Here is a 25,520-nt window from a genome sequence, read left to right as displayed (position 1 = left end):
GCACAGATGAATAATGTACAGTGCTAAGGAATTTGCTGGCGCTTTATAAATAAAAAAATAATAACAATGTCAGACAATCACAGATATTGTATTTAATTGAATCTAATGCACACCTTTTCTGGAAAAGAAAGTTTTTAAAATTTGAATGCGCAATAAATTCAATGGCGTATTATATTCGGGACAAATTTCAAAATTTTTCGACGAATTGCATTCCAGCAAAGTCGCACAGGCGAATTAAAACTGGTAACTTTAAACTAGTGAATTAAAACAGACAAATTTAAACAGGCAAATTAAAACTGGTAACTTAAAACTGGTAACTTAAAACTGGTAACTTAAAACTGGTAACTTAAAACTGGTAACTTAAAACAGACAAATTTAAACAGGCAAATTAAAACTGGTGAATTCAAACAGGTGAATCTGTCCACCAAACTAGTCACATTCACCAGTCAATCATACCACAAATATGAACACATCCAATTGTTACTATACTATATAGCACAGGGAAGGGGCATTAAGGACACCTGTCTTGGGCCAGCCCTGACTAATCCAATTAGTGAGATCTCTCCTCGTGGCCCTCAGCTGCATCCGAGGGGCCCCTAATTTCTCTGGCCACTTACTGGGGTGTTGGCCATACACCCCTGATGGAGGCCCTGCCCATAGTGACAAACTGCTTGGAGAAATAAAAAGCAGTTGCAGAACCTTTAAATATGTTTTCACTAGATCAGGCCTTACCTTGCTCATTAATGTCGAGTGGCCTTCCGTTTCATATACAACAATAACATACTAGAATTCAATAATATTACATTTCAAAGTGTGATTTTTGCTTTGTCTGGGTGGTATAACACTGTCATCGCCTTTTAACAACTTCCTGTCCTTTGATTATAATTTGTTATTGGGTTTGCCTTGCCCTACAGTGGCAACAGACATATAGCTATTTTCCGCCCAATCCCAAGTTATAAATCAGATTTATTTGTGAAGTTTAAAATCTAGAGTCTAGAGATTGATTTGCTCTATTCTTCAGTTAAGAACTTTCAATTTTTAAAACTAACTAATTACTCTGAACAGACTTTTTTATTGAGAAAATGAGTATTACAGAGAAATGATCGATGATTTATCTCCAGATTTATCTCCAGACAACGGGAAGTCATCTGTATTGCTTTTACAGTGAACAGGTAATCATAAACATTCACTGTTCAATTTTATAAGAAAAAAAAAGGAGGGGGACAATAAAATGGGAAGGGGAGTGAGTGACAAGGAAAAGTATATCAACAAGCCAGCCAACCCTGAAACCCGTAGAAGCCCACTATTACTTCTAAGGAGTACCAAACAGTGTATTCTAGTACCGATTGTATTGTGTGTTGAAATGAGGGATCTGGGGCCATAATGTAGTTTTTCCAGGTTTAAAGACATTTTTGATCCATGAATTTCTTATTAGTTATGGAGTCAGTCCATTTTGAAAAGACACTTGAATTTTGTAAAATATAGTGATAGAGAGGGGTTGACTCTATATCTGCAAAATAGTGTTCCAATCAACTTCTACTACAACTATGGTGATTTTTTTTTTTAATTAAAGTAATGTTGGTTTGGGATTGGTCTCATATCAAAGAATTCAGGTTTTAAATGCAGGCAGTGAATTTTGAGGGTGTTTAAATAGTTTTGGACCTACTTCCAGCGATCTTCAACCTCAGAGCATCCCCCCCAAAAAGATATATCTGTGTTTATGTTTTAAATTAAACATTTGTTGTTGGATTTCCAGCCCATTGCATGCAGCTTATTAGGTGTAAAATAAGCATAGTGGGTACGTTTAGGGCTAATTTCTTGATAAGAGTACTTAGGTAATAATTTGATTAAAATATGTGTGCTTTTAGAATATCATCTGGTGTCAGTGTGGGAATCTGAAAAGCCATTGGAAATACCAGCTTTGATCGTCTGCAAATTAGGAGTGTAGAATATGAGGGAATATTACATAGATGTCAAATAGGAAGGATTGGGGTGATGTGGAAAAGTTGTTATGAGGATTAGTCCAGAAAGTGGGGTTTTAGTTTTGAATAGGAGAAACCTTCTTTGCTTGATTTTTTTGTAAAGTGTTGTATTTCTGAAACATGGGGTTATTAAGTAAAAGAAGGTGGAGTGACTTCGTAAGGTAAGCTCCTCGTTTGAGTCCATGCCTTTATTGTGGTTGTTAAAAGCAGGTTTGCAGCTATGTGCTAAATGCTACGGGTAGTGTAGTAAGGCTTGTAAGGCTATAGCATGGGCCAGGGCAGTTTCCAAATGAGCTGTAATAAGATATGATAGGGATCCTATCCAATCTACAGCGTGCCTACTTGGACTTGCCTACACTTGTTTCCATTGGGTAAATTGAAGGCTCTGGAAATTTTTATTTGGATTAGTTTAGTGAATTTTATTTGAACAGGAGAGACTTTCCATATAAATTGACATATTTTCAAACAGTATTTTTAAAATGTTACAGTATCTATCCTTGAATCATTCCGATTACTTTAGTCTGTTAGTTTGATCAACTACTATTTTTGTATCGAGCTATGCTAATGGTTCTGCTGAAAGGTGGTAGGTTTTCTTTATTTAAATTACTCTCCCCCTGTCTATTGTTCTGTTGATCAGTGGGGAAGAAATCTCTACTCCTTATTGTAAGATGATTAGTGGAACACTATATGATTTTTTTTTTAACCAGTACATTTGTTTGGCATGTATTTCGTAGATTTTTTTATGGACTTACTCTATGCTAACATCTTTTTGTAGAAAAAGTCATGGCCTGTTTTATCACTCAGTTCCATTAACGGCTTGGATTGATCTAGTGAGCAAGAGGATCACAGTCGAACGGTGAAATATTTATAATATACCCGTTACCCACAATTCTAACTGTCAGGCAGAAAGTAGCAGATACCATTGCTATGGATGATACTTGAAATTATTCCATAAAATCTGGGAACCACGGCTGAGTATCCCTCTTATGAAGGAATGCTCAAGTAGCATAACCACGACAGCACGCTCGAAGGGTCTCCTTAACTTTATTTATTTATTTATTTGTTGTTGTGATAATGATTCCTTCTTCTTTGCTTATTTTTGGTGGGATCTTTTTCCACCTTCTGTGTCATTAATTGATGGACCATGCATTTTATGCACTCTTTAATGGACTGTTTTGGATTTTATTTCTGTGGATTCTTATAGTTGATTTCCTGTCCTTATATATTCAAAATAATAGAAGTAATCAATAGAAAATGTACAAAACATTTTCCATCACCCTGGGTTCTTTTTCTAAAATATGTACTGCCTCTTTTTATGCCATGAAAATGTCTTCCTGTTTTCCCTGATAGATAACACAATATAATATTTGCAATTCTTTACATTCTGTTATAGAGCAATGCAGGTTGATTATGCTCCCTTACGTTATACATATGCATTCTTAACCCATGTAATGACCTGTATATCACCTTGCATGTATTCCTACTATTACACAATCACACAGTGCTGCTATAGGGATAATATGTATTGCCAGGCATGGAGCATCAAGTACATTCCATGGATATGAGGAAATTCAATAAACCATGAACTTTGGTAATCTGACAAGGGAGCTGAAGATTGTATTTAAACCAAAACGCTGAACTGGAAACATCGAGCTACATTCCATTGCAGGACAGAAATATTCTTTGAAACTATATTCTCCATTATTTTTCTTTTCCCCCTGAGCTAATTTAAATCATTGTTTAATTGGTTTCTTATGTAGTCCAGTAAACATATATTTCTGCTTAGTATTTGAAACATAGGAACATACAATATGACGACAGATAAGAACCATCTAGTCTGCCCAATTTCTCAATACTTTCATTAGTCCATGGCCTTATCTTATATCTAGGATAGCCTTATGCCTTTCCCATGCATGCTTAAAGGAGCACAATAGTGGCAGGTAAACAAATGCGTTTTCCTGGCACTATAGGGTCATTAGGTCAAAACCCTTTCAGCCACTTACCTTTTTCCAGCACCAGGCTCCCTCTGTGCTGGAGAACTCTCCACCCCCTGCTGACGTCAGATCCAAATGCGCTATGTTTTCAGCTGCAGGGTTAAAACTAGAGGGACTTGGCTCCCAGATCACTTCATTGAGCTGAAGTGGTCTGGGTGCCTATAGTGGTCCTTTAAACTGTGTTAACCTCTACCACTTCAGCTGGAAGGCTTTTCCATGCGTCCACAACCTCTCAGTAAAGTAATACTTTCTGAAATTATTTTTAAACATCAATAATGCATTGAAGAGCTGTTAGTCGGCGAAACGCGCGTCGGACTAAGCTGAGGGAGGGTGGAAGTTTCAGACAGGGAGGACGCTCCTGGTTTACTTATCACTTTGGACCACTTCACCCCCCTTGAGACCTACTTTATCGATTAATATTTCTATTTAGGACAGTCACTCTACATTAGACTATAGTCTTTATTACGAAGCCGTTGTTTGCAGATGATTTCTTAGCAACTAGACTTACGTTTTTTGGACAGTGTGGGGATCTAGTTTACTTGGGCAAGTGGAGGCTTATTAGGGGATTCTTGTGTTGCAATTTCTCCCTCTATTTAACCCTCTTCCTCCTGTTCTTTTCTATTTTTGCCACCTACTAATGTGTGGTAGCTTTCCCTCTATTATCTAGTAACTAGATCTCCTCACCTCTCATATACAGGGAGTGCAGAATTATTAGGCAAGTTGTATTTTTGAGGATTAATTTTATTATTGAACAACAACCATGTTCTCAATGAACCCAAAAAACTCATTAATATCAAAGCTGAATATTTTTGGAAGTAGTTTTTAGTTTGTTTTTAGTTATAGCTATTTTAGGGGGATATCTGTGTGTGCAGGTGACTATTACTGTGCATAATTATTAGGCAACTTAACAAAAAACAAATATATACCCATTTCAATTATTTATTTTTACCAGTGAAACCAATATAACATCTCAACATTCACAAATATACATTTCTGAAATTCAAAAACATAACAAAAACAAATCAGTGACCAATATAGCCACCTTTCTTTGCAAGCACACTCAAAAGCCTGCCATCCATGGATTCTGTCAGTGTTTTGATCTGTTCACCATCAACATTGCGTGCAGCAGCAACCACAGCCCCCCAGACACTGTTCAGAGAGGTGTACTGTTTTCCCTCCTTGCAAATCTCACATTTGATGATGGACCACAGGTTCTCAATGGGGTTCAGATCAGGTGAACAAGGAGGCCATGTCATTAGATTTTCTTCTTTTATACCCTTTCTTGCCAGCCACGCTGTGGAGTACTTGGACGCGTGTGATGGAGCATTGTCCTGCATGAAAATCATGTTTTTCTTGAAGGATGCAGACTTCTTCCTGTACCACTGCTTGAAGAAGGTGTCTTCCAGAAACTGGCAGTAGGACTGGGAGTTGAGCTTGACTCCATCCTCAACCCGAAAAGGCCCCACAAGCTCATCTTTGATGATACCAGCCCAAACCAGTACTCCACCTCCACCTTGCTGGCGTCTGAGTCGGACTGGAGCTCTCTGCCCTTTACCAATCCATCCATCTGGCTCATCAAGACTCACTCTCATTTCATCAGTCCATAAAACCTTAGAAAAATCAGTCTTGAGATATTTCTTGGCCCAGTCTTGACGTTTCAGCTTGTGTGTCTTGTTCAGTGGTGGTCGTCTTTCAGCCTTTCTTACCTTGGCCATGTCTCTGAGTATTGCATACCTTGTGCTTTTGGGCACTCCAGTGATGTTGCAGCTCTGAAATATGGCCAAACTGGTGGCAAGTGGCATCTTGGCAGCTGCACGCTTGACTTTTCTCAGTTCATGGGCAGTTATTTTGCGCCTTGGTTTCTCCACACGCTTCTTGCGACCCTGTTGACTATTTTGAATGAAACGCTTGATTGTTCGATGATCACGCTTCAGAAGCTTTGCAATTTTAAGAGTGCTGCATCCCTCTGCAAGATATCTCACTATTTTTGACTTTTCTGAGCCTGTCAAGTCCTTCTTTTGACCCATTTTGCCAAAGGAAAGGAAGTTGCCTAATAATTATGCACACCTGATATAGGGTGTTGATGTCATTAGACCACACCCCTTCTCATTACAGAGATGCACATCACCTAATATGCTTAATTGGTAGTAGGCTTTCGAGCCTATACAGCTTGGAGTAAGACAACATGCATAAAGAGGATGATGTGGTCAAAATACTCATTTGCCTAATAATTCAGCACTCCCTGTATATTCGTTGTGAGTTCTGTCCTGTTTTAATCTTTATTTTTTTCTCTTTTTTGACATATTTTACTTTTAAATTGACTATTAAAAGTTACATTTTAACCCAGAGACTGCTGATCTTTATACTAAGTACCCTGTATTTGTAATATTACTTTTATACATGCATTTTCCAGGGTACTAGTATTAACCTTGTCATTTTGTTTAAACTCAGTAGGGGTTATCCCCCATTCTATTACAGCAGTTTGACACATTCTCTCTATTCATTAACTCTAATTCTGTATTTTTAAACATCTGTCCCTCTAATTTAAAGGGGCACTATAGTCACCAGAACAACTACAGCTTATTGAATTTGTTCTGGTGAGTAGAATCATTACCTTCAGGCTTTTTGCTGTAAACACTGTCTTTACTGTTTACATTACAGCCTAGTGATAACTTTACTGGCCACTCCTCAGATGGCTGTTAGAGATCCTTCCTGGGTCATGGCTGCCTAAAATGCATCCAAACATTCAGTGTCTCCTCCCTCTGCATGCAGACACTGAACTTTCCTCATAGAGATTCATTGATTCACTTCATCTCTATGAGGAGATGCTGATTGGCCAGTGCTGTGTTTGAATCATGCTGGCTCTGCCCCTGATCTGCCTCCTTGTCAGTCTCAGCCAATCCCATGGGGAAGCATTGTGATTGGATCAGGCTACCACTTCTGATGATGTCAGCAGACAGCTTGTTTTTCTGAGTCTAACAGCATGCAGATCTACAGCTTCAGGCTTGAATACAATAAGATTTTGCTATATTTATGGAGGCATGAGGGGCCCAGGGGGGCTAGATGTTGGTTTTAACACTATAGGGTCAAGAATACATGTTTGTGTTCCTGACCCTATAGTGATCCTTTAAGACTATGTCCTCTTGTTGTGGTAGTTTTTCTTCTTTTAAATATAGTCTCCTTCTTTACGGTATTGATTCCCTTTATGTATTTAAATGTCCCCCCTGTCTTGTCTTTCCTCCAAGCTGTACATGTTAAGGTCCTTTAACCTTTCCTGGTAAGTTTTATCCTGCAATCCATGAATCAGTTTAGTAGCCCTTCTCTGAACTCTTTCCAAAGTATCATTATCCTTCTGAAGATATGGTTCTTCTTTTCTTTCTTTTCTTTCTTACTTTTTTTCTTTCTTTTCTTTTTTTTTGGAAGGTGAGGTGCTTTTAATGTCCCTTTCAAGAGGCTACATTTGCAAACTTTGTGTTCCATAAATGCATTGTACAGGCTGCTGTGCAAAACTGACAATGTCCTTCTACAGGCGTTCTTCCAACTGCACATGGCGGATTGATATCAAAGTGTTATAACTGTGCACATACCCAGCCTTAGTATATATATTTAGGGAGAGTTAGGTTTAAATGGACAGGCTGGACATGCTCAATGAAGATTTAGAGCTTATTATATGTATTTATAGACCAGGAACATGGCTGGGTAGCTGAGTGATGACAGGCAGTCATTTTACATGGTGTTCTGTGAAATGACTGTCTGTCGTACCATGTTACCACTCAAACTGATTTTTTATTTTGCTCTACGACAGGGGCAGGCAAACTATTGTTATTGTGGACTACATCTCCCACAATGATTTGCCAGCATTATGGCTGTAAAAAGCATTATGGGAAATGTAGTCCATAACATCTGGAGTGCTGAATGCTTCCCACCCCTGCTCTTTGATATCTTAATAAATGCTGTTCGGAAAGCTCAGTGTAATTTTATTGCTAGCATTTCTTTTCTCAAGATGCAAGATCCTAAAGTCTCAATAAAGCATAAGGCTTTTTCTACCCTGGCTGGCCACCTAAGATAGCCTTGTGGCACAGTCACACAGGTATAACATATGCCCTTTACAGCTGTGTGGATCACCATTGATATCAATTATGTTGCTGGCACAAACACACGCTAGCTGAGCTCCACCTCCCCATGCCCAGCTCTAATTCTCTTGCCATACTTGCTAATGTTGGCAAGTTTGCACTTAATCCCCTTTGAAGCTGTAAAATGTTGTAATTCTTTAGTGCTGATTTTGCCCCACTTCCGTTCATATACACCTGTAGGCACCGCATTCCTAGGTGTTCTGCACCGTTCCAAACTCCCTACCCTGAAAAATAGACAAATGCACACTATATAAAACATTTTATATATTTGTTTTAAAATGTTTTAGAAAAAAATATCTATAACAAACAAACAAAAAAAAAAGCAACCACAATAAACATATAAAGTAGCACCAGTAACCAATAGACCCAGGCATGCCGGTGTTCTATCAGATAAGTATACTTATCAGAATTCTATACAGACGTCACTTCCAGTGCACCCGCGTCACCGGAAGTGATGCAAGATCATCTGCACGAATGCGCGCTAGCTGATTTCGGAATATAGAATTCTGATGGAGGCGCCGCGCGCATGCGCGCCACCTCCAATGACGCGGTATCAGCTGGTCCCCTAATCTGAAGGTGTACTGCGCATGCGCGCCCTCCAGATATAGAATTCTGATAGGTGTACTGCACATGCGCACGGCACATCCGTCAGATATAGAAATTTGATGTGTGTACAGCGCATGTGCGCGGTACATCAATCAGATTTCTATACAACAGGTTTTACTGTCTACTAACACAGTGGAAATAGGGGAGATGCAGGGTTATGGGATGGGGGTGACACACAGGGGAAGGGAGTTTAATGTTGGTTATATACTGGGGATGGGGAGGGTTAATGATGGTGATGCCCTGACTGTCACTCCGCAACCCCACATCATCTGTCTGTCACCCCATTAACCCCCCCAGTGTGTCACCCCTTAACACCAGTCACCCCATTAACCCCCCAATCCCCAGTGTGTCACCCCTTAACACCTGTCACCCCATTAACCCCCAATCCCCAGTGTGTCACCCCTTAACACCTGTCACCCTATTAACCCCCCAATCTCCAGTGTGTCACCCCCAATCCCTTCTGTGTCACACCATTAACCCCCAGCCCCAGAATATAACCCCATTAACCCCTCCATCCCCAGTGTATAACCCACATTAACCTTCCCATCCCCTGTGTGTCATCCACCCCCATAAACCACCCATCCCCAGTATATAGCCAACATTAACCTCCCTTCCCCTGTGTGTCACCCCCATCCCATAACCACGCATCTCCCCTTTTCAACTGTGTTAGTACATAGTGAAACATGTTGTATAGAAATCTGCGCACGGTACATCAGATTTCTAAATCTGGAGGATGTGCGCGGTACACCTTCAGATTAGGGGACCAGCTGATCCTGCATCATTGGATGCAGAGCGCATGCACCGGAAGTGACGTCCGTATAGAATTCTGATAAGTATACTTATCTGACAGAACACCTGAACTGAGTAGAATCTAAAATAACTACAGAAACTGTCAATATGTGTGGAAAACCAAAGTTAAGGGGAAACATTGTTGCAATGAGTGGTAAAGTGGTGCAGTGGTTAGGAGATATGAGCGGTTGGCCAAACACAAGTGTGTAGCTTCATGGTTGGCATTGTGGTATAGATCCTTTGTATGAGTATGCACTGTTTATAATGCAGAGTGCAGAAGGCTTAACTTGCCTCCGGTTTCCTTTTCCATTCTCCCTTTTGTAAGTGTCCCTGCTGGATTTTGGTTTTAATAATAAAGGCCTTGATTTAATACTTTTAGATAAGCTTTTCAAATGATTTTATATTTTTTGGATAAACGTTTAAAATGATTTATATTTTGAAAAAATATTTGGATTTATTGTTATATTTTATTATGTGATTTTTCAAATATTTTTTTTGGGGGGGGGGGAATCATATTAAAAGTTTCTCAAAAAAATATTAAATAATTTAAAAAGATTTTCCAAAAATGATTATTAAGTCAAGATCAAAGCAGTTTTTGTGTATAGATCGTGTCATTTTAGTTTCACTGCTTAATACGCTGCCATTTAGGTGTTATATCACTTTTGTTTCTGTTTATGCTGACCTAACCACACCTTTCCCAGGGTCTAGCAAGGTTTTAATAGACAGGACAAACAGAACAAACAAGAGGCTGCTCAAAAAGTTGCTGTGTGCACACCAAGGTGCTACTGGTATTTAATTGGAGGACAGAATATCACAAACGTTTCGGGTCTTCCCTGTCTCAATGATGCATGACATGATGTCCTCCAATTAAATACCAGTAGCACCTTGGTGTGCACACAACAACTTTTTGCACAGACTCTTGTTTGTTCTATTTAACCTGTATGCCTCCACTGTGTGAGCAGCATTTGGGGGCTTTATGCTGCATAAGTGAGTTTTTTTTGTATTTTTTATATCTTTTGTATCTATTTTTATCTATTTTGTATATTTTCTGTTTGTGAAGCTTTTAACAGAGCAGAAGATAAGAAATTCTAAATTAAAGGGAAACTCCAGTGCCAGAAAAACGATCCGTTTTTCTGGCACTGGAGGGTCCCTCTCCCACCCACCAATCCCCGGGTGAAAACCCCTTCAGTGACTTACCTGGGACAGCGGCGATGTCCCTCGCCGCTGTCTCCGCCTCCGCGACGCTCCTCCTAGTGTTTACGTCGGCCGGTGGGCGAGACTAATCTCGCTCACCGGCCGAGGAGACCTAATGCGCATGCGCGGAAATTCCGCGCATGCGCATTACGTCTCCCCATAGGAAAGCATTGAAAAATCATTTCAATGCTTTCCTATGGGGTTTTGAGCGACGCTGGAGGTCCTCACACAGCGTGAGGACGTGCAGCGACGCTCTAGCACAGGAAACCTGTGCTAGAACCCAGGAAGTGACCTCTAGTGGCTGTCTAATAGACAGCCACTAGAGGTGGAGTTAACCCTGCAATGTAAATATTGCAGTTTATGAAAAACTGCAATAATTACACTTGCAGGGTTAAGGGTAGTGGGAGTTGGCACCCAGACCACTCCAATGAGCAGAAGTGGTCTGGGTGCCTGGAGTGTCCCTTTAAACAGAATTTGCAATAATGAAAGGGTAAACATTAGATGACTCCTTACTGAAAGTGTTTAGGAAAGCTGTGTACATCACATGCAGGGATGTGTGGTTAGGGCTGTATAAACAAAGTGATTTAACTCCTAAATGGCAGAGAATTGAGCAGTTAGGTGGCAGGTTCATGATCTATACACCAAAACAGCTTCAGTAAGCTAAAGTTGTTTTGGTGACTATAGCATCCCTTTAAGTTTAGGGTTTAAGATAATGGTTGGGTTTAGGGATTAAAGGGACACTGTAGGCACCCAGACCACTTCAGCTTATTGAAGTGGTCTGGCTGCTGTGTCCCAATTGCACTTAGGGGAGCAATGTAAAACATTGCAGTTACAGAGAACTGCAATGTTTACATTGCAGCTCTAAGTCTGCCCTCAGTGGCTGTCTACCAGACAGCCACTGGAGGGGCACTTCCAGAATCGAAGTGGACATTTGGTCCATTATCCGACGCTGGACATCCTCACGCTCTGCATGAGGACCTCCAGCGTCAGGTTTTCCCCATTGGAAAGCATTGAATGACGTCGGCAGGGGAGGAGCGCGGGCGGAAACGTTTTAAACCCTTCAGCCCCACGGGAAGGAGGGGCGCGAGGTAGGGGGGCACATTTTAAACCTATAGTGCCAGGAAAACTGCTTTGTTTTTCTGGTACTATAGGATCCCTTTAAGTTAAAATTTGGAGGTAGGTATATATCATATAGAATACCATGTACAGTTACGTTATATTACATTTAAAATAAGATAGAATACGATTTGTTGTTAAGTGAGATTTATCACTAACCCATACATCCCATTTGTCTCGGCTTTGGTTGGACCATCCTGAATTTGCCAGGATGGTCCAAACTTTCTAACAGCCCCCTCTCCAGCTGCCCACCCACCTGTCCTAGATCCCATACCTCCCACGTTGCTAGATAAGCACGAACACTTATTTTAACCCTAAGACTTAACCCAATATTTCTAAACTCTGGTGGTGTTGTGTACTTTCAATACTTACTGTCAGAGTAATAGTAACTTTTATATCACATGGTATGTTCTTTACTGTTTACTTGAGAATTATTTATGTAAAAATAAACAAACATTCTTTTATCACAGCATCCACTTCCTAAAAAATGCATTTCTTGACATTTTAATGTAACGTTCTGATCAGCCTACTGTAATATTTGCTAAAGGTGATACAAATAGACTTTTTCTAACTATTCTAATAATCTGCAGCTGTGAATTGCTATATCCTGCTAATATGTTACAGTATTTGTAGTATTTACCCAAAGATACAGATCTGTCACAAATACATATAACAATTACTAAGAATTCTGCAGTGCCAAGATCCGTAGCATTATTTTTCTTGTTATGAACACAACATTACCCTTACCCTGAAGGTGTCATACTGTAGGTGCGTCAGAGTTTACGTCTGGTTACAGGTTCATGGGTACAAACTTGTAAATTGAGCACATAATGTAATTTAAGAAACCGTCAACTTTTAACCTGACCGTGAGTAAATAGCATGTTTATAATATATTCCTATGGCTACATTTCAGCTTTCATTTAGTGCAAAGTGCATTTTATTATAATTGTTTAAAAACAGATATTGCTTTATTGCTTCCTATTTCATAATTTTGGGTGTAGTCTAACGCTGATCCTACTTTTTAAATGCTTACTCTAAGCATCATAGCCAGTACAGCCTGCTGTAGTAGTTATGGTGCCAGCAATACCCTGGTGCCATTCCCTGGTAAGGTGAAAGCCACTTTGCCATGGTTTCCTTCTTACCTGGGTTCCTCCGCATGCAGTGCCTTCTGTCATGCCAGCTGAATAATGCCATCATGCCACCTGGCTTCTGCAGAGTTGTAAAAGCCAGGTGCCAATCTTGCCATTCATTCGTTGGCTGAGGGTGTCAGCTGAGTGTTCTCAGCCCACGAATGAAACCCAGCATGGAATATATCAGCCAGAACTCTCAATCCAGACTGGTTTATAAAAACTGAGATGGTGCTACACCTCCTGCAGCATCATAAAGTATCTCAGTATGTACAAAGTAAAATTCTGAAACATTGCACAGACAGAGTTCTTGCACCTTGACCATTTCAAAGCACTAATTGCTCATTTGAGAAGATCAGTTAGAATGATAAAAAGAAGATGCAATTAATTAACAATGAAATAATAAAAAGTCCCTCATGTGGAGCAGTTCCTTAGGAACCTTCAGTGATATCTGCAGAGGCCAGGAGGTGGCAGAGAACTTCCAGCAATCGGGTACTGTATGTATCCAATAAACCCTTAAACATATATGCAATTTCGCTTTCTGTTAAAGCAATTCGGTCGCCTTCATGGGTTCTTTGCATTTTTTGCAGAGGACCAGGGGTGCAGTGGGGGTTAGTTAAGATATTAAGCCGTCCCCTATAGGTGCCACCATCTTCTGTCTTTAGTTCCTAGCACCTTATCCACTAGTAGCTGCGTCAGTGCTGTTCTCTCTCGCATGTGCGAAATTAGTACAGCGCTAATGTCTATGGAGGATCAAACAAGACCACAGGAGCCTCCAAAGACTAAATCTGATAAACTGTGAAAATCGACCTGACTATCACAGACATCGCTAACCTTTTATCAAGTTATCTCGACCTCGTGCTTTACCATAAGTCAAAGTAGTCCTTGTAAACTGTATTTTGAAGAAGTTAGAAAAAGATTCTAAAGCTAATATGGAATATAACATGGTACGTACCTATCCTTTGGGAGATCCCTGGGGAAGTGAAGTAAAACCAGGCTGTAGTAAGAAATTTTATTAAAGCACTCTCTAAAGGAAAAAATACTTTGGCATAGAAGAACAGCAACATAGGGGGATTTAAAAAAAAAATGTATATTCTTTATTTTTGTGTGCATAAAGAGTACAAACATGCTGTTAATGCCACAATAGCTGGTACCTGCATCTCATAGTGAACATTCATATGGAATAGATTAAGACTGCACGTTTTTTTTATAATATTCAAGCGTAACTTCAGTACATAACAACAAAGTAGCGTAAGTGTAGATATAGGATGAGTATTAACAATAAAATGAAATAAACCACAAAGATATGAATCCCTAGAACATGGCTGTCCTTGCTAGATATGTCAGGCAATGTGGTGGTTCATACAATATATGCTCAATCACTATATGAAGCATGTAACTGCAAGATTAATAGAGGAAAAAGAGAAGAACGATAAACTCCACTGGTTAAATACATTGAGCTGTTTTTGCAGCTGGGTGAATAGCTCATTATTGGAGAAGGAGACAACTAAAGGATAGTTGGCATTATTAACTGTGAGAATGGCATTTTAACAACCCAGCCCTGCAAGACACTGACATGCCTCCTAACCAATGCCCCTACTTGCAGCCAAAGTTCCTGGAAAGTCCGTTCCGATCCTCTCCCCATAGTCAGCCCAGGTTTCCACTGGGGTTTGCAGTTGCAGAGCTGTGTGTCAGGGTACCTGAAGTCTCTACCTCGGAGGAGCGGGGCTGATTCTTCCAATCCTCACAGCTCCCATAGTCATTCCCATGCCGGCCGCGAGAACCCCACTTCCTTTTATGACACGACGCTCAGGAGCCGACGTCATGACGGCAATCACATCCCGACCTGCCAATCTGGTTCGGAACAACGAATCAGGGCTCGGCAAGGGCGGAGTCATGATTTAGAGAACCAGGGTATAAAAGAGGGATGTGTGTAATGGTTCATTGCCCTGTCGTGGTTCTAGCTTGTCTGGTTCCTCAGTGCTCTTATGTTTATCGTTCTATTTGGTTTTGACTCGGCTTGTACTATCGTTCCTGTTTACCTCTCGTGTCCTTTGACCTCGGCTTGTCTCTCGCTTACCTGTCCTCTCGTTCCCTCGACCCGGCTTGTCTCTGACTATTCTCTGCTTTCTCCATACGTTAGTCCGGCCATTCTAAGGTCCGGTATACGTACTTCTCTCCTGTTCGTACTCTGCGTGTTGGATCCCTGTCCCGATCCTGACACTACGACAGGGCCATGGATCCTGCAGGTACAAACGCTCAGCTTGGTTCACCTGACTCAAGGTTTGAAGCCATGGACCATAGAATGGACCAAATGGCTCTAGCGCTGCAAGCATTACTATCCCATCCGAGTAATCAAGCAGAGGAGATGCGTACTCCATCTATCTCTCTTGCTAACACAGGCCTAGAGGTAGCCACAGGGGGGATTTCTTCCCGTGTTACTTCCCCTTTACGGTATGGCGGTGCTCCAGATACTTGTCGTGGTTTCCTAAACCAGATAGGAATTCATTTTGAATTACAACCCCGCGCCTATCCTACAGACAGGGCGAAGGTTGGTTTCATAATATCGCTACTCATTGACAAAGCTCTTAGATGGGCTAACCCTCTGTGGGAAAATGATAATCCAGTAGTCTATAACTATAATGCGTTCATTACTACGTTTAGGAGGACTTTTGATCCTCCAGGGAGAAAGGCCAGTGCTGCTAGATTACTATTACGTCTTAGACAGCATAGTCTAACCCTTGTGGATTATGCGCTAGAGTTCAGATCCTTGGCGGCAGAGGTCAAGTGGAATGAACAAGCCTATATGGACGTATTTCTGAACGGATTGTCAGATGCGATCCTAGACGAGGTTGCCACAAGGGATCTTCCTGAAAATTTAGAGGAATTAATTTCATTTATTTCTCGTATAGATGAACGCATGAGACAGAGGCAAAACACTCGTGATTATGGCTATAGACCTTCCTTAAGACTAACTCCCGCACTTCAGAATTCTGAATCTACTATTCTAGCTCTCCCAGAACCTATGCAGATTGGTAACACTCACCTTTCAGAAAATGAAAGACAAAATAGGAAAAGGGAGGGTCGGTGTATGTATTGTGGAGTAGGAGGTCACGTACGCCTTAATTGCCCTAACCGTCCGGGAAACGCTCGCTCCTAAGTTTCTCCAGAGGACAGGCCTTGGGTGTTTCTATTTTGTCCTCTACATATGATTACAGGGATCATAGGCTACTAGTACAGGTTTCTTTAACTTGGGAAAAGGGAGTACTTAAAGCTATGGCATTAATAGATTCCGGAGCAGCTGAAAGCTTTATTGATCAAAATTTTGTCAAGAAACATGCTATCCCATCTCAGTTAAAGGAGACCCCCCTGGCCGTTGAGGCCATAGATGGTAGACCATTATTAGATCCAGTTATTTCTCGTGAAACTTTACCAGTTAAACTAACCATTGGTATTTTACACGAGGAGGAGATTTCTTTCATGCTTATCTCATCTCCTTCAGTTCCTATAGTTTTGGGGTATCCCTGGCTTAAAAGGCATAACCCTACTATTGATTGGGAACAAGGTGAAATAGTCTCTTGGGGTCAGGGTTGCCAGAAAGGTTGTGTACAGAAAGTCTCACCGTTGTGCCTAGTGGACACATCTAGCAACTCTAACAAGCCCACAGATTTACAGATACCTTCCCAGTATCAGGATTTAAAGGCAGTCTTTGATAAGAGGAAGGCTGATACTTTACCTCCACACAGGTCCTTTGATTGTAAGATTAATCTCCTACCTGGTACTATGCCCCCGAGGGGTAATGTATATCCTCTATCTGCTAAGGAGAACTTAGTCTTAGAGGAGTACATTCAGGAGAATCTAGACAAAGGCTTTATTAGGAGGTCCTCTTCTCCTGCCGGAGCCGGTTTCTTTTTCGTAGATAAAAAAGACGGCACACTACGGCCTTGCATTGATTATCGGGGCTTGAACAAGATAACAATCAGAAATGCTTATCCGATTCCCCTGATTACTGAGCTATTTGATCGCCTGAAAGGGTCTAAGATTTTTACCAAGTTAGACCTGAGGGGAGCTTATAACTTGGTGAGAATTCAGCAGGGTGATGAATGGAAAACGGCTTTCAATACCCGGTATGGCCACTATGAGTACACGGTAATGCCCTTCGGGCTTTGCAATGCCCCTGCTGTATTCCAGGACTTGATTAATGAGGTTCTTAGGGAATTTCAACATGAATGTGTTATAGTTTATTTGGATGATATACTAATACATTCTAAAGAGCCTGAAATTCATCACAAACAAGTCAGAAGGGTATTGCATAAACTTCTACAGCATGGGTTGTACTGCAAATTGGAGAAGTGTAGCTTTGACCAATCTCAGGTAAATTTTCTTGGTTACGTTATTTCTGGAGAGGGGTTTAAGATGGACCCTATTAAACTCCAATCTATCTTGGATTGGCCATTGCCCAAGGGACTCAAGGCCATTCAGAGATTCATCGGTTTCTCGAATTACTATAGGCGCTTCATTAAGGGATACTCGTCGATTATCTCCCCTATTACCAACATGACTAAACAGGGTGCTGATACTAAGACATGGTCTCCAGAAGCGCTTGTTGCTTTCAGTACTCTCAAGGAACAGTTTGCCTCAGCACCGATATTAGTCCATCCAGACACATCTTTGCCTTTCTTACTCGAGGTAGACGCCTCAGAGACAGGTGTAGGCGCTATTCTGTCCCAAAGGTTAAGTTTGAATAAACCACTGCATCCATGTGGTTTTTTTTCTAGGAAATTGTCTGGGCCTGAGAGCAGGTATGATATTGGTGACAGGGAACTGTTAGCGGTAATCTTGGCTTTAACCCCTTAAGGACCAAACTTCTGGAATAAAATGGAATCATGACGTGTCAGACATGTCGTGTGTCCTTAAGGGGTTAAAGGAGTGGAGACACTTGTTGGAAGGGACTTTACACCCGGTTACTATTTTGACGGATCACAAGAATTTGTCAGATATAGGGGAAGCCAAGCGATTATCTGCCAGGCAGGCTCGTTGGTCTTTGTTCCTTACTCATTTCAACTATGTTCTCACTTATAGACCTGGTTCTAAGAATTCTAAGGCCGATGCATTGTCCCGCCAACATGAACCTTCTACTATGCCTGATATGGTTTTTTCTTCTATAGTTCCCAAGCGTAATATTATTGCCAGCACTAGCATTAAGATTCACTCTCCGTTGCTGGATGAGATCAAGAAGTTACATCTGGCACCCGGACCTATTCCGGGGGACCGTTACTTCGTTCCTCCTAAACTCCAGCTGGAACTTATGCAGTGTTTTCATAACAGTAAATTTGCCGGACATCCTGGCATACGCAAGTCATGTTCTCTGATTTCTAAAGATTTCTGGTGGCCTTCATTACGTAAGGATCTTAAGGAATTCGTCGGGGCATGTGATGTCTGTATGAGGACTAAACAACCTCATACGCTTCCATGTGGGCTTTTGCAACCCCTAGAAATTCCTGTGAAACCATGGTCCTGTCTGGCTATGGACTTCATCTTTGATTTACCGGTTTCTAAAAAACATACGGTTATACTCACTGTAATTGACAGGTTTACCAAAATGGCTCATTTTGTACCTCTGCTCAAATTGCCCTCTTCTCCCGAATTGGCTGAAATTTTCGCGAGGGAGATTTTTCGTTTACATGGGATTCCTTCTGAAATCGTTTCTGATAGAGGTTCCCAATTTGTTTCCCGGTTTTGGAGATCCTTCTGTTCCCAGCTTGGTATCAAATTAAATTTTTCCTCTGCCTATCATCCCCAGTCCAATGGGGCTGCCGAGCGCACCAACCAAAAGGTTGAACAGTTCTTGCGTTGTTTTGTTTCTGAACACCAGGACGATTGGGTCGGTCTGATTCCTTGGGCGGAGTTTGCGCACAACAACAGTGTTTGCGATTCTACTCGTTCTAGCCCCTTTTTCATGAATTATGGCTTCCATCCCTCCGTTCTTCCGTCGGCCTCCCCCTCCCAGGGGATACCGTCGGTTGATATTCATGTTGCCAATCTGAGAAAGTTGTGGGATCAGACTCGACAAATCCTTGTTCATAATTCCATGTTCTCCAAACGACACGCTGACAAACGCAGAAGGGTGGCTCCTGTATTCTCTCCGGGCGATAGGGTATGGTTGAGTACCAGAAACATCCGCTTGAAAGTTCCTTCCATGAAATTTGCTCCTCGTTTCATAGGCCCTTACAGGGTTCTGTCTCGGATAAATCCTGTTGCATATCGTCTGGCTCTTCCGCCTGCTTTACGCATCCCGAACTCCTTTCATGTTTCTTTATTGAAGCCTTTGGTATGTAACAGATTTTCCTCCACTGTGCCGTCCCCTCGTCCTGTTCAGGTTGAGGGTCAGGAGGAGTATGAGATCAATTCCATTCTCAATTCTCGGATTTCTCGGGGGAAGGTGCAATATCTTGTGGACTGGAAAGGATATGGTCCTGAAGAGAGGTCTTGGGTGGTCCAGGAGGATGTGCATGCTCCTCGCCTTCTCAGGGCTTTTCATGCTCGCTTTCCGTCTCGCCCCGGTTCCTTCCGCCCGGTGGGCGTTTCTGAAGGGGGGGTACTGTCAGGGTACCTGAAGTCTCTACCTCGGAGGAGGTTAGACTTCCCGACGTCCGTTCTCTCAGCGGGGCTGATTCTTCCAATCCTCACAGCTCCCATAGTCATTCCCACGCCGGCCGCGAGAACCCCACTTCCTTTTATGACACGACGCTCAGGAGCCGACGTCATGACGGCAATCACATCGCGACCTGTCAATCTGGTTCGGAACAACGAATCAGGGCTCGGCAACGGCGGAGTCATGATTTAGAGAACCAGGGTATAAAAGAGGGATGTGTGTAATGGTTCATTGCCCTGTCGTGGTTCTAGCTTGTCTGGTTCCTCAGTGCTCTTATGTTTATCGTTCTATTTGGTTTTGACTCGGCTTGTACTATCGTTCCTGTTTACCTCTCGTGTCCTTTGACCTCGGCTTGTCTCTCGCTTACCTGTCCTCTCGTTCCCTCGACCTGGCTTGTCTCTGACTATTCTCTGCTTTCTCCATACGTTAGTCCGGCCATTCTAAGGTCCGGTATACGTACTTCTCTCCTGTTCGTACTCTGCGTGTTGGATCCCTGTCCCGATCCTGACACTGTGGTCTTGCGCTCCCAGCAGCAGAAGGCAGAGACCTTCAGTTTAGGCTCGTGCTGAAGGCAGGGGAGCAGATCCTCTTGCTGGTGAGGTGAGTGAGAGCGGGAACACCCCGTGGTATGTAGAGGAGCCGTCCGCAGCTTTTTACGCCATATCCTTTTCGGCACCTTTCGGGAGACACGTGTGGGATGCTTATGCTTGTGGTAGTGAGCAGCGTGGCGGCTCCGAGGAGTCACTGATTGATCAACAGGAGCGGAGGTGGGTGCCCTTTCGTATAGCTTTACCCTGAAGGGGGTACAGGTGCGGTCAGGTGCCCTAAGCTGCGGTTCCAAGCGTGTTGGGCCCGGCAGGGCAGCATGTTTATCAGGGGATGTGAGCGTTTCAGATCTGTGTGTCAAACGTTCCCAGAACCTCTGGCATATCTCCTCAAATCTTGTGTTGAAGTGCTCTGTCCACTCCGGGTCTGCTTGGTGTGGTTGAGGTTTGTGCATGGCGGCCAACTTGGTCGCGCCACGGTGCTTGTAGGTCTGCTGGAGTCTCCCGCACAGCGGGATAGAGTTTGCCCAGTGGGGCCCGGGATATCCCCCGCCGGTCCAGAGGGGGGTGGTGGGGGTAACAGGACTCCCTGGATGTTGCCACAGAGCCTGCACACTGCCCCGGGAGATTGGCCACCTCTCGCCATTGCCTGTGCGCCAGCCCAGTAGGCCTCAAAGATAACAGGCGGGAATGCTGGTAAGCTGTCCTGTGCCAGATATTTCAAGATGTACTGTTTTAAATAGTCGCTTTCGTGCTTTTCGGGTCCTCTGGTGTCAGAGTGTCAGCATTAATCATTGTTTTATAGCGCAATGTGCCAGGAACTAGTGGAAAGCACATCTGGCCATCTTGGCTATCAGGCCCCGCCCCCATGCTGTTATTTTTCATTGCACTTTCTCTTGCTCCCTCTGGTCTCCCAGGCTGCTGCTCCTTCCCCTGCTGAGGGGGATTTAAGAAAACAACAACACATGTTGGACTTCATTGCTTAGGCATACTGACAGACCCCACGGAAAACGTTAAGCACCAAACACAGGGGGTTGTAGTGATTATGGTGTCTGGAGTGCCCTGGTGACCCCCAGTAGGCAACATGTATGGCCGATCTTAACTCAAATGCTGGAGCATTCATGGGTACAGGAAGAGGTGAACAATGCCCAGCAAATCATACGTCAGTTGTCTAACCATTTCCTGGTAGGGTGCCAGGGCACTCCTTGCACCTTAACCATTACAGTGAGCTGTAGCGGTTATGGTACTTGGAGTGTCCTTTGAAATAGGTCCCAAATTGTGTGGTGATCAATAAACAAAATCTGCAAAATTAACGTTATTCTCTGTACTAGAGAAATAATTTACTGCACATTTCTCCGTGGTCTTATGGTGAAAATATGTATTTCTCTTTTATTTTACTCATTAGACGTGGGTGACAACAGGGTGGAGTTAAGTTGCAACTGTTTTTGCAAATCTTTAATAACATAATCATACTAAATATTGAAAAGGGATATATTTGATCAAACAGACACGCCTTAAAAGTGTAAGTTAAAAAAAAGTTAAAAACTCCAACAGGAAAAAAATATATAGTTTATTTATTTATTTTTATTGGAATAAGAAACTGCTGGGGAATTGCCCGAGCTGCCTGTGTGGACGAGCCTCCACTGTTGCCTGTTGAAAAACCTTTCCAATTCCGCTATTTTGAAAGTCCCTTTGAATTCCTAACAATTCTAGCTCACAGTGTTTTTCATTAAAATGAGAAGGCAAAGTGAATTTTAATCCAACGGTAAAAGCAGACGAAATGGGAAAATTCTCTGTTTCAGCTCTGCTTCCAAGCTCAGTTTCTTTGGCCTTAAATCTGACTTTTACTTTGAATATGCTTTGAATTCTCACGTTAGTGACTAACCCTGTAAGGCATGAACGTGACTTGAATTTCGGTAATAGCACAAACTATGTCTGTTTCTCCTCTTTGTGCAGCTCCGCTGGACAGCGTCTCATCCATGGAAGTAAATATCGATGCTTTGGAGATATCAGATCCTTTAGAAATCTCTGAGCTGGATCCTAATGATGCGTTTCAGCAATCTGATGATGACCTGGGCCCTTTAACACCATATGGTAAGTACAGATTTTGTTTGCTGACAATAATGACACCCTAGCCTCGCACATTGCTGGTTTAAACTATCATTCTAGGGTACTTTGTGTGTATATATATATATATTAATGTGCTGAATATGCTCAATACAAGGGCCATAAGGGTTTAGGTTGGGTCAGTCGGATCCATGTTGCACTTTCAGAGACGTTCAGGCAATAGAAAGGGAGCAGTTTCAGCTGTGTATGTGTGTATGCGTGCAAGAATAAAGTTAGATGTGTGTAGATAAGTATGGCTGTGTCTATATGTGGTTGGTGAATTAGTTAGGGTATAACTGGTCACAAGATGGCGCCAGATAACTTACAATGTACAAGGATTGACTTGAACTCTATGTATAACAAATGTAACAATTTCACGTTTAACAAGGAGCTGCTTGAAATCTCTATGTAACAATGTTCAGATCTCATCTTAAATTAAGTTAAATAAGCTGTGAAATCCTCAGATGTATGCACAAGCAATTTGTTTAAAACTGGTGCCTTAAGCTAGTTAAAGCACCACTGTCACCTCCCCCCCCCCGTGAAAAATTAGTATTTTATAAAGTAGAATTTTTATGAGATACTAATACCAGTCAAGAGATATACTTAGACAAAGTAAGGACTACTTTGTCTCTGTATTTCTCTTCAGCTTGACTTTCTTTGACACAAGGCAGAGCCTAAGTGTCAATCCCTGCAGCTGTCATCAGTGACGGCTGGAGGGAACTGGTTGTGTCTATGGAGCGTCCCTCAGTCCCATAGGATCCCCCATAGATCTCAGTGCTGTTGAATACAGCAACGACGTAAGACCAAGATGACGGCGCCCTCGAGGGCAGGTTCAGGTAAGTAAACTCACCTTTTCCTGCCCCCCTCGTCCACCAGACCACCAATGGCAATGTTACCGTCGGGGGACTTTGCAAATTAGGCAATGTCCCCAAACAATGACAGTGTCGCTTTAAATGAACACTTCAAGCACCATAACCACTACAGCGCACACATTTTACGGCTGTCTTTCCTCTTCCAGGAGCATTTAGGACATTTATAAATTAATCCAGCGCTTGAGCTACATTAAAGCAATGCTCTAAGCACCATAGCTACTGCAGTTTATTGTAGTTGCTGTAGTGCCAGACGTATGCTGATGCCACCTACAACCCCTTAAAGTTTAGAATCTGAGTGCAAAGCATTTTACCAATGTAATCAATTATTTGCCATGAAACTTTTCTAAATGGTCTATCTTCATTCCACAGCTGACCTTCCAAATATCAGTTGCTCCAGGCTCTGTTTTACTGCCTCTCCAGAAGAAGCTTCATGCACGGATTATGAAGAAGATGCTACGGACAATGCATCTGAAAATCCTTGTGAGAATTTTTTGGAACACAGCGAAACAGATATCTCCATTCCAGATCCTTCACACGGTGACGGGGCTGACACAGCTGGACCTGACTCACAATAACACATCAATCTGACAGTGCCTGTTATTTTATACAGAAGATTTAGGACTGATACTTGTTGTGGTGACACACGGCATAGGAAATCTACGCTAGCATTATGTAGCCTTTAAATTATGTTTAGGATTTTAGACTGTCAGTTGTTGGGTTTTTGGAAAAGAAATGTCATATATATTGTTGGACTCTTACATGTTCCTATGTTAAAACTAGCGGCAGAGCTATAACTGCTGCTGTGGAAACTATAAATTTACTGACAAGCGAAGTACAATTTCTAGACCAGAATAACTCGAGTAGAAGAACAGCTGAGTTTCCAGTTCGAGTATTCTTGTCTACAATACACAGTTCCTTCACAGAATAATCCGGTACAGACACAGCGTTTTCATACATTCCAGTGTGTTGCATGGCACATTCAGGCTGGGCAATGTCTGAGCTTTCCGCTGTTGTGGGTGGTCTCGCAGGCTAACAGATGCCCACTCGAGCAGAAGAGCTACAGTTTCCCTTGTCCTGTATCCGAGTAAGATAAGATTTGGTGTGTTACATTTTATCAGATGTTTGGCCTCGCAGCCAGAACCTGCTGGATGCTGTTTCATTATTTTGCACTTTGTAGTGAGAGATTGTAATTGTAATGAATAAAGATTCATTATAAGGAATGGGACAATATATGCTTCTGCCTATGTCATAATCTGTACAAAGAATACGGTGCCTAACCAGAAACTCCCATTGGTGGATGTTTTTGTTGTAATCACAAAGGAAGCAGCACAATAGCCAGTTATTAATGTTCTTATACACATCATATATCGCACAATTCACTTAGATCCTGAGATCTGACAGCCAGCTCCCATCACAATCAGACACAGTTTTGGCTAAGTGTGATAGCATACTGACGATGCTTATAACAGCTCACATAGACTGTAACACTCAACTTTAGAAAGGTCTTAAAAAGTATGTAAATTCATATTTGTCAGTTCAACACACCACACAATATAATAAATACAAGTAGATAAAAACTTTTTAAATTGTAGTGTTTTACTAGTAACTTTTGTTTCTATGTCTTTTCCTATTTCGGTATTGATGAGCAAAGCTTTTTTTAACACTCCAAATAGCAAAGATGTGGTGTGACATGTAGACTATTTTAACATTTTAAATACTGGGGCCAGTTACTGCTGGTACATAATTAAAGGGTTCCTCCACGACCTCCGCTGCTTTTAGAAGTGTCCATAGTGGTAGAAGTCTGTATGTTATACGGCACATACAGAAAAATATGCCCTTTTGTGCCAGGGCTAGTTACATCCACAGCACGTATGATTTAGACAGGCCAGAACCCTGATCCGCGCTACCTATTCCCATTTCTGTGCAAAATATGTCTGTCGTCAGCACGCGCTTCTTGCTGGTGACAGACGTCATCAGCTTCTACCACTGTCAAGCACTGCCAGCAATGGTAAGCTGCCTCTCTTCTTAATTTTAAACCTTGCTACTTTAGTTAGAGGGACACTATAGGCATCAAAACAACTTCAGCTTAATGAAGCAGTTTTGGTGTATAGATCATGCCCATGTCGTTTCACTGCTCAATTATCTTCCATTTAGGTGTAAAATCACTTTTGTTTATGTTTATGCCGCCCTAACCACACCTACCCTAGTTGTGACTCCCACTGCCCAAATGGAAAAAAAGGTTTTATTCTGAATCAGATGTTAACTTGCTTTAGAAGTTTTTACGTCCTGCTCTGTAAATTGAACTTTAATCACACACAGGGGGCTCCTGCAGTGTCTAGAAGGCTATTAACAGAGCAGATAATACATTCTAAATTAAACAGAATGTGCAATAAAGGAATTT

General features: G+C 42.0%; 1 protein-coding gene across 2 annotated transcripts in view; it reads left to right on the top strand.

The window, feature by feature from the left end:
• LOC134585547 (dysbindin domain-containing protein 2-like) overlaps window positions 1-25,041 on the top strand; it is a 30,173-nt gene extending 5,132 nt beyond the window's left edge. For both annotated transcript variants that reach the window (XM_063440978.1, XM_063440977.1), the window contains exons 3-4: window positions 22,098-22,235; window positions 23,489-25,041. In XM_063440978.1, the coding sequence (XP_063297048.1) occupies window positions 22,098-22,235; window positions 23,489-23,694 (344 nt within the window). In that variant the 3' untranslated portion in view covers window positions 23,695-25,041. The remainder of the gene's footprint in view (window positions 1-22,097; window positions 22,236-23,488) is intronic.
• Window positions 25,042-25,520: the final 479 nt, after the last annotated feature.

Source organism: Pelobates fuscus, chromosome 2 (genome assembly GCF_036172605.1).
Source record: "Pelobates fuscus isolate aPelFus1 chromosome 2, aPelFus1.pri, whole genome shotgun sequence".
In the NCBI taxonomy this organism is placed as follows: domain Eukaryota; kingdom Metazoa; phylum Chordata; class Amphibia; order Anura; family Pelobatidae; genus Pelobates; species Pelobates fuscus.
This window is presented reverse-complemented; position numbering and strand designations above follow the sequence as displayed.